The sequence below is a fragment of the Haplochromis burtoni genome, unplaced genomic scaffold, assembly GCF_018398535.1.
Source record: "Haplochromis burtoni strain Fernald_Lab_line unplaced genomic scaffold, NCSU_Asbu1 Contig_22, whole genome shotgun sequence".
In the NCBI taxonomy this organism is placed as follows: Eukaryota; Metazoa; Chordata; class Actinopteri; order Cichliformes; family Cichlidae; genus Haplochromis; species Haplochromis burtoni.
Genome location: NW_024582383.1, coordinates 2,818,847 through 2,829,347, shown reverse-complemented (window position 1 = coordinate 2,829,347; position 10,501 = coordinate 2,818,847). Strand labels below are relative to the sequence as shown.

Below are 10,501 nucleotides of genomic sequence, written 5' to 3'. Positions count from 1 at the left end.
GGAAGAGGAACAGTTTGTGTGGTACTTCAGCTAGAATGAAAAAAGACACAAAGCTGGAGTTATTCTGTGTTTTTGCTGCACAGCTGTTTCTTCTTCTCTCATTCTCTCCCCCTCCCTCTCCTGTTGTTACTTCAGTCATGAAACTGATCAAAGATCACAAGTCCCGTCTCTCTTGTTTGTTTATCGCCCACTTTGTGCCAGAAAGAGGAAACCAGCGGATGTCGCGCTGAACAACAGCAGCACGTTTAAGCTTGATCAGCTGTTGTTAGAATTTATTTAATATTACTTTCTAGTATCAGCGGATGTTTGCTGGAAACAGCCAATCAGATTTTTTTGCATCCAAGTCTGTGATTGGCTGGTTTTCTGGCACAAATATAACGGTGTACAGAGAGTTGAGCGCACACGGGCAGAAATGTTGAGAGCGCGAGAAACACGTTGTGAGCGAGCGCAAATGCAAAAACTGAGCGAGAGGGGCTGCTGTTGTGTGTGTGTGTGGATAATAGCAAACACTGCAATACACTTTTTGCACGCAGCGATGAATTTTGTTCACTCAAATTTAGTTTTTCTTCGCTCAAAATAAATTTCTCCTCAAAATGCAAAACTTGCACCTGCAAACATTTTTTACATGCAGTCAGAATAGTGGCACAAAAATAACGCCATAGGTCCCTTAACAACTCAAATGATGTTGCATTTAAGTTGGAACAAAAACAGATTGTCACAGTGGTGCAAATGGATGATTGGCTCCACAAGTTCTTTCATGCTGCTTCTGACATTTGGTTAACTGAGGAGTGACATCATTCCAAGTCCTAACATTCAGCTTCCAGCAAAAGGAACGAAGCCCTGATCAGCAACAGCATGTTTTTTTGTTGTTGTTGTCATTTTCCCCCCTATGGTACCAAAGTATCCTGTATATTAGCATCAAATGTGAAACTCTAGTATTGCGACACACCTAACGACCATCCAAACTGCTATTTTAAACATCATCATTAGCCCATTGACTCTGTATTTCTAAGGTGAGCTAGGCTAGTGCTTCTCATTTTCTATGCTAAGTTGGTCTAAACACACCTTGAGTCGAAACACAAACACATACTATTGTCTGTGTTCCCCTCAGTAGTGTCTAATAAAGCATCGGTCTCTCCTTATTGAGTGTTTTACTATAGAGAAGCTGGGCCGCAGGCCTCTCATGATTGGGGGTTTTGCTATGATGGGTATCTGCAGTACTGGGATAACACTGGCCCTCATTTTACAGGTAAGTGTGTGTGTGTGTGTGTGTGTGTGTGTGTGTGTGTGTGTGTGTGTGTGTGTGTGTGTGTGTGTGTGTGTGTGAGGGAGAGAGAGAGAGAGAGAAACATATTAAAGCAGTGTATTATAAAAAGACTCATTTTCTGCTTAGAGAATACATAAATATGGGTGACAAACGAATATGACTGCACATTTACGCCGACATCATCCTAGTGCAAAGACAAAAACAACAAGCATGCTACTAACTTTAGCCGAGTCATTTAGACAGCTGTTAGCACATGATTCTCCTTATGCTGCTGAGAATATAGCCCAGAAGAAGCGGATAGTATAGCTTTTATTTTGGAAAGAGCATTTCTCTGTAATAAACTCTCTTTTCCAAAGATGAGTGATTCCTCAATCAGATACAGGGCTCGCAATATCGCTAGCCCGACGTCCCGGGGCTAGCGATTTTTTCAGTCGGGCTACCAAAATCTATTCTCTGCCCTGCCCGTCGGGCTATTGTAGGAAAAATATATGTCAATGCTTTTGCATTCTTTCAGAAATGTAGCTGGGTAATTATGTCATTGGCATCGTGAGCCACTGTCAATATGTGACATATTGAAGTCGCGTTTGAATTTGCGCTTGTTTTTTTGCTTTCACTTTGCAATCGTGCGAACTGTGTATAGAGAGCGACAGCACTGATCTGTGAGTGATGATAATTTGCGCACCAATTCCTCTGACATCGTCTTATTAATCGTTAGCTTACTATGCAAACATGACAAGTGAAATCTCCCGCAGCTTAAACATGTGAGAGGTTGATCGCGCAGAGAATCGCTGAGCTTATGTGAGTCCGTGTGTAAAAGCAGCAGGATATATATTTTAGTTCTGCTGAGCCAAATAAGACAGGTCAGGGTGAAGAAGTGACAGCCAAAGAAAAGCTTACCACAAAACGGAGAAGTTATGACAAATCAGACTATAAGGCAAAAAGAAAGTGCAGCTTTATGGTTTCATGGACAAAAGAATTTCTGTGGCTGCAATATGACGAGCTAAATAACCAGGGCTGCACATAAGTGGTCCGCAGGTGCGCATTCGCTGTCAAAATAAAAAACGCGCACAAGGGTTAGGGTTAAATTTAAAAACTGTACTTTTGAGTTAAAATATATATTTATAATTTTAATAAATGACAAATTAAAAAGGCATGAACATTTTTTTTGTATCGAAAAAATATCGAACCGTGACACCAAAGTATCGAACCGAACCGCTGAATTTTGTGTATCGTTGCACCCCTAATAAATACTGTCAGACTTCTTCAATGTTCTGCTGTTTGTTCTCATTGCAGGCTCATTTGTCATTCATGCGCTACATCAGTGTCTGCTGTGTGGTGGGCATTATTGCTGGCTTCTGTATTGGCCCAGGCAAGTTGCTTTATACTGCATGTTAAAGGACTGGTTCATTTAAATGACAACTATTAACAGATTTACCTGTTCAAAGTATTATTTTGGTGTGGTTATCACATGATGTCGACAGAAGCAAAAAACAAAATAAATAAAAACATAAGAGCCAAAAAACAAACTAGTGATGGTTCACATGTGCAGATGCATCAAAGCGGTGGCTGCCTGCAAAAATCTAACTGCTGCCCATTTCATATTTGACACTGATTAAATGGTTTTAACCCTCTCAGGCTCAAGTTTTTTGTTGCTAATGCACAACCAAGTCCTGCAGTGGTAAAAAAAAACTCATAAAATATGTATGTGGGGTAATCAGGTTGTTAGTTTTTAACTGTTGCAAATCGGCAACGCCTGCCTGGAGAGGGTTAATATCAAGTAGACAACATTATGTCAGCAGGCATGGCATTCATACAGCTACAGGCGAAACTATTTTCTTTTTCCCACATGTTTTAGAAACCTTTGGAATTTTTGGTATGTTTAATATCCATTTAAACGCGTGTGTTTGGAAACTGGAATCTTTTACTAGCCAGGATTTGTGGATGGGTTATATGTGAACTATTGCTGGGCAGAGCCATGAGCAATAGTGTGTTTAGAGACCCGTGCATGGTCTCAGATAAACAGACTGTCACTGAATACTGCTAAAAGAGTTTTAAGAGTTATATAAACCAGAATGTAATTTAAGCTTTTGTACAGGTGGATGACAAAAGTTTCTAGAGTAGTAAACAGGTGAGTGTAGTCTGCTCTGATTGCAGCTGAGAATGTGTGATGTTATTCTTTTGTAACCTGTGAGTTGCAGGAGGTTTGGGTTGCTCTGTGTAGTGGTTGAACAGCACCCTCTGCAGGTCATGCCTTTAAAAATTTGTCTCTAATTTGTCTCTGAAAATCTTTTGTACTGCAGCTCTAGTTACATTTTCATTTATTCAGACATTTAAAAGTTTAATAAATGCAATTATTTATAAAAGTGATATGCATTCAAATGTTCTAATTTGAAGTTTCCTAACTGTATATTTGACTCTAGGTTCTAGGACCTTCTGTAAGAGAGACAAACAAAGCCGTTTTTACTGACTATAACAGTTAAATATTAATGATATGCATTCTTTGACACGTTTCTCGTGTCCATATGCGGATTTTCAGGCCCAAAGGCTGTATTGGTACGAGAGATGATAAATGAACATGTATTATAAAATCATGAACATAAATAATATAATTGCTTGCACACGCCCTGTTAATCTGCACATTAGTTTTGTAATAAAAACTATCTGTTATCTCTGTGTTTCCTCTGGATGCTCCAGCTTCATCCAGGTGCATGTTATAAAGCTGCATATGGATGTAAGGTGGACAAAGTGCCTTATCCTGATCAATAATTGGAGCTATAGGATGAAGAACTTTGGAACTAGAGACCAAAAGAGTCAGATTGTGTTTGTTACTTATAAATTGTCTCAAATGTGAGACTAAATGACTTGTGAACACTATGAAATCGCTCCGAGAGCATCCAACAGCAATGTGTGACTGATGTTTGGTAAGTCCTGTCTTTTTCCTGTTGCAGCTGGAGTGCCGTTTCTGGTCACGGCAGAGTTGTTTAAACAATCTCACCGACCTGCAGCCTACATCATAGGAGGCTCACTCAACTGGTTGTCCAACTTCACTGTGGGATTCGTCTTCCCATTCTTACAGGTAGAAGCTATACACGGTCCTGCATTTCTTTACAAACGTAGTATGCAGAGAACTGATTGATGTAGTCCTCGAGTACCCACTTATCCAGGATCCAGTTTAGGTCTTTATGCTTTTAATAGATTCCTTAAGAATCTATTAAAAGCATAAAGTCAGGGAGCTGTTAAATCAGGGGGAGCACACAGGATGGAATAGAGCAGCTGTCAGTGACAGCAGACAGGATACTGGTGAAGCCACTAACAGCATGTGGAGGAGACCGGGGTAGTTCTAGGTTTCAGAGTGCTTCGCCTACATCGATCCTGCTAAATGAAGACAGAAGGACACCGGTGCAGTCGTGAGCTGATGTGCTGCTGGCTGAGCTCGACTTCAGAACTAATGCTCAGTCTGCATAATGAGAGTAATGCAGTGTTACGCTTTGTTTTATCTCCCTCAAGTCGATATATCACTGTGAATGCCTCAGAAATCCTTCTCAGTTTCTTACTCCCTGTAGTCCAAGGAAACGTCAGAGTGTAAGAGTAACTACCTATTCTGACATACATAATGTCAGTTTACTCAAAGTGACATGGGTCACCTTTGATTTAAAACCAATTGTCCTTTTCTTTCTTTCTTCCATTTACCTGCAACACCAACCACCAGATGTCAGCCGGAGCTTACTGTTATTTAGTGTTTGCCACCATTTGTGCATCTGTTGCCGTCTATGTCTACATTGTGATCCCAGAGACCAAAAACAAGACCTTCATGGAAATCAGCCAGATGTTCTCGAAGAAAGAAGCAGTCTTAGAGACCCAGAGTCTGATCCATGTTGACCAGCTAAAGCTGCGGAAGCTGAATGGCTACGGTGGTCTAGAACATGCTTCGGTGGAGTTTGACAGCTCTTTGTCTGTACCTTAACTCAGACTTCACAGCCAATTCATTCCTTTGGTATGTACATTGTAACAAAACAACACCTCACCTGTACCCAGTGTGCTATAGCTGAGTGAAGTTATTCTGTCAACTGAATATTTATATCCAAGATTTGCAAGAAAATTTACTTCATGGGTGCTAATTCAAAAGTATTACTCTGGGAGCATGGCGACATCACAGGACTATACATATAGTGAAACAGCCAGACAGGTTGGAAACAATCAACCTGTATGGTACGCAGACTTAAGACAAATGTCATTACATTTGAAAAACCCATTTCCTCTTCGGCCTGCTGTAATGGACCAGACCTGCCTATGGAACGGACTGTAACTCCCAACAACCCTAGTTTGATAATTGGGTAAGAAAATAGACGAGAGTCTTATACAGAGTTTCAATGGTTGTTCTACACTAAAATATTCGTTTCAGTTTCCCTGAGGTACATTAGGTAAGTGCCCTTCTTCTATCTCGACCCAGCAAATACATATGTTTTTATGTCAGTCATGATTTCAACCTTGATTATCTTGGTGAGTACGGTGCTATGAAAAATGTTAGCAGTGATGTGCACAACTGCAAGAAATTGTAACCACAACTGTACTTAAAAAAATAATAACTGTTTTAATTATGTTGTCTGTGGAAGGGAAAGTATTTTCATGAAAAACTAAAATACAAATGACCTCTGGGGTCATGGAAAAACAGGTCATTTTCAAATAAAGCCAAGCTAGTAATTCTTCTGAAAGGTAAACTTCATTTCTCTCCTCACTGTAACCAGTGATTTTGGGTTCTACACTTAATCAAAATACAAGTGAAAAAATAATTGTCCCAGAAGGAGCTCAGACACCAGCTGTTTGTCCCTTTTGTGTGTCATTTTACATTTTTTGGGTTCAAGCAGCTGATGGTTGTTTAGGTTGTTAGTTTCTTACAACTGCCAAGTTCATATTCTGTTTAGTCAGCATTAGCATGTGGAATGGGAAGCAATTAATTAGATAAGATCTTTGTTGGGACAAAGAAAACATGAGAGGATGAGATTGACGCAGCTAAAGGAGAAGTTGCTTTATAGAAATAATAAATACAAATTGTTATTTCTTTGATCATGAAAAACCTCAGATGCTGTGGATACTGTTACTGCTACTGCCCTTTTATGTATATTTTAAAAGATGCTTACTGCAGACAGTTTGGGTGGTAAATTCTGTAAATTGGCTTTTTAGCCAGCATGAGTGAAATGAAATCGGACATGCACAGAATAAACTGTCTTCCTTTCAGTAGGAAACAAGCGCTTGTAGACACAACAGCCTGTAAGAAACGGGTTGTGCACAGTACCACACACAGTACATGACAGAAATAAATCTTTTTTGAATCTTTTGTAGTCAGTAAGTCACAATCTAAGAAATCCAAATAACAAACTGCATGTTGTTAAATGTCACCATTTGTTGTATATGTATATTACCTGATGTTAAACATGATGTTTTCTCAGATTGGTCCTGATATTTTAGACTGTGTCATTACGCTGTGCTGGTTGAATTGTTTTGCAAAGTCTGCTAAAATATAATTTATACAGAAAGTGAAACAGTTTAAATACATGAAAATGTGTACATAAGTCTAAAAGTTGTGAATTGTCAAAAGATAACTACATAAATGAAGTCCTATACCACTGTGCTTTCTGTGTTTTCATTACCAAGCATAGTTGACTGTCATGTTCCAGCAGCATTGTACAGTAATAAGAAAATTATGCTACTATATATATGCTATATATGCTATATATGCTATATATATAAGTATTTATTATATATATATATTATATATATATATATATATATATATATATATATATATGCTTAAATATATTTTTAAAATGTGTAAATGTTCATATTTTTGGCATTGTTTACATTGTTTACAAGAATGGTTTTTTTTCAGTTAGACTGGACTAGCAGACACTTCTTTTCTGAACCACTAGAGGTCAGCAGGGAGTTTAGATTTGTGTTTTTGAGGGTGAATAAAAAATCCAGTGCCTTGGATTCTTTTGCCTACTTTCTAATCATTATATTGTAGCATATATATATATATATATATATATATATATTATATATATATATTATATATATAAGATATATAATCTTATATATATATATATTTTGAAGTAGAGGCTTTAAAACCAAGTTAACGCTGAAAGTACAAACATCACTAATGTCACATAACTTTGCCGACATGTGGCCAACAGTAATGTTTAAATGTCCTTCGTTATTAAACATTCGCACATAGATAAGTGACATCATATTCAGTACTTACTTTTGACAGTTCACTCTTCGGCCGTCTGCCGTATTTTGGAGAAGGATCTGGCTGCAGCCACTGCGGAGCCCCATTCTTGTGGGGTATTTTGCGGCAAAATTATCCACACCCACCGCCGCGCTATGAATTGTGGGATATATGGGACCACGAAGCGTGCACCGGACCATGCTTGATATTTGGGGAAATCGACGGCGCATTTGGAGTATGCATTTGAAGTACACTTCGAATTGAGACAGCCGTCGTCGCGTGGCGGTGAAAATGCGTACATCAAGCGTGCGGTCTCTGAATTGGGACACAGCCATGTATTATCACAACAGGGCTGCTGTACTTCGAATAACCAGTAGATGTCAGTACATCCAAATGAGCTGTCAAGCAGGTCTTTGTGTGATCTGCCCGATTCAGTATCAGGAATCAGAATCAGATCACATTAATAGTCCCTAAGGAAATTGTGTGGGTTACAGTTCCTACAACACAATACAATATGTTACAAAGTTTACGAATTTAAGAAATAGCACTAATATATACAAATCACTCAATTATAAGTAACAAGAATATTGACAAAGCATATTACAGAGGAGAGAATATGTATGATTGGCATTTGACCCCAACCTGTGAACTTTGTCATTTTCCATTTTACTGTAGGGTGTGTGCAAAATGGGTGCAGGTGAGATGGAGGTGTTGTAAGTTGGAGTTTGGCTGGAAAGATTCGGCACATTCACAGGGCTTCATCACACCATCACTAGCAAGAACCAATAGGTGGACTCTATAAGCAGGCAGTGTCATGGTCCCTCAGTCCTACTTAGCTTCTGCTCTAGGTTTTCGTCTTCTATCTGTTTCTGACTTGTCTCTTGGTAACTGGTTCCCAGCAGGGCGGAGCGTGGGGGTGGCTTACTGGGCTTAAGCCCGGGGTATTTTGGAGTGTAATTTTTTCATAGTTAGATGCCTGGCTGACAACTGTATAAAACAAAAAGTACACACAATATTCGAAGCACATAGTGCACACTGTGGGAATTTACGACTGTGCGTGAATCCCCCCTGATATTGGTATGATCCGAGCTCAGGCACTAAGCGACTGAGCGAGGGGGCGGGGCAGCTGCTGCCCGTGAGTGCGCTGTTGGAGAGACGGAGCCAGCCATACTAAGGAGAGCTTAAGTTTGACCAGGTACCAAAGCAAATCATTCGTACCGTACAAATAATGTAAATATGACGGTGCATCACGAAAGATTGATATCAAACTGATCACTTGACCAATATTACGTTACTTGCTCTTCAAGTGAATCAACAAATGGCGAAATGAAAAGCCGAACAAATGCTATTTTTTTAGAGAGTCTTAGCTTACGTGTGTTTATTTCATATTTTCAGTTCTTACCCTCCCCGACTAAATCGGTTTCAGTTATGTACTGAAATATAAGAATGGACATTAGAGGCTTCTTTCAAAGAAAAAACTCAGGTAAATGTTATTTTATATATTATGCTTTGTATGTTGTTCAGTATATTTCTATGCAAAACAAGGCTATGTCCACACGTACCCGGGTATTTTTGAAAACGCAGATTTTTCTATGCGTTTGCACCTTTCGTCCACACGTAAACGGCGTTTTTGGTCACTGAAAACGGAGATTTTTAAAAACTCCGGGCAGGGTGGATATTTTCTAAAACTCCGTTTTTGCATTTACGTGTGGACGAGAAAAACGGAGAAAACGCAGCGTCAAAGATGTGCGCCTTTTTTGACGTCACACTGTGCGCCACGTTATTGTTTCGGTGAAATGAATTTCTACAATACTGTTACTGTTAATTCTACTCTCTGCAGTGTTTAAATGCTTACATATACACACAGTTACTGTCCGTCCACACATACGACTCGGTTCTGCTTCTATGCCCCAGCTTTGTTTACTTTTTCCCGCCGACTTCTGATTGGCCAACATTTCTACACGGTTAGGAATATAGCGCCACCTGCTGCTTTGGCATGTTCCTTGCAGCGTTTTCCTTCATTTCTGCCTTTATCAAATTCAAATTCAAATTTTATTTGTCACGTACACAGTCATACACAGTACGATATGTAGTGAAATGCTTGGACAACTGCTCGTGACCTAAAGAAAACAAAAAAGGAAAGGCTATGAATAAGATAGGAAATAAATATGAAAAATTAAAAAGGGTAAATTTAACTAGGAAGGAATAAAATATAAATTAAGGTTAAAAATGAAATAACTGTACAACACAAATTAGAATGAAGGGTAAATTTAACTGGGAGAATAAGATAAAATATATAAATTAAAGTTGAAAATAAAATAACTGTACAACAAAATACACAATATAGAACTATATAAGAATGTATGAAGAAATATAAATAAATATATACACAATAACAGCAGCTGTACAAGTATTAACCGGAAATGAAGAATATAGTGACCAGTGTTGTGCAAAAACAAAGTCCAGAAAGTCCAGTGTGTGTGTAAGAACCATAGTGTGGGTCAGTACTGTGTGGTGGTGTGATTGAGAGACCGTATCGCCTGCGGGAAGAAGCTCCTCCTCAGTCTCTCTGTGTTGGTCTTCAGGGAGCGGAATCGCTTTCCTGACCTCAACAGAGAGAACAGTCTGTTGTTGGGATGGCTGAGGTCCTTCACATCTTCCTGGCCTTGGTCCAGCACCGCCTGCTGTAGATTGAGTGCAGGTCAGGGAGCTCGGAGCGGATGGTGCGCTCAGCTGACCGCACAACCCTCTGTAGAGCTCGTCTGTCCTGCATGGTGCTGTTCCCGAACCAGGTTAAGATGTTTCCCGCCAGGATGCTCTCTATGGTGCACGAGTAAAAGTTCCTGAGCACCTTGGAGGGCAGTTGGAAGTCTCTCAAGCGTCTGAGGTGGTAGAGACGCTGTCGGGCCTTTTTCACCACGGTGTTGATGTGACAGGACCATGACAGGTCCTGCGTGATGTGAACTCCGAGGTATTTGAAGCTGTCCACTCTCTCCACTGGGCACTCG

The 10,501-nt window shown here is 39.6% G+C and overlaps 1 protein-coding gene across 2 annotated transcripts in view; it reads left to right on the top strand.

Annotated features, from left to right (window-relative positions):
• The window catches only part of slc2a15a (solute carrier family 2 member 15a), a 30,469-nt gene extending 23,519 nt beyond the window's left edge, over positions 1-6,950 (top strand). The window contains exons 9-12 of one of the 2 annotated variants that reach the window (XM_042218703.1): positions 1,148-1,249; positions 2,561-2,636; positions 4,216-4,343; positions 4,977-6,950. In XM_042218703.1, coding sequence (XP_042074637.1) covers positions 1,148-1,249; positions 2,561-2,636; positions 4,216-4,343; positions 4,977-5,231 — 561 coding nt within the window. In that variant the 3' untranslated portion in view covers positions 5,232-6,950. The remainder of the gene's footprint in view (positions 1-1,147; positions 1,250-2,560; positions 2,637-4,215; positions 4,344-4,976) is intronic. The other variant, XM_005917052.3, reaches the window with a different exon arrangement.
• Positions 6,951-10,501: the final 3,551 nt, after the last annotated feature.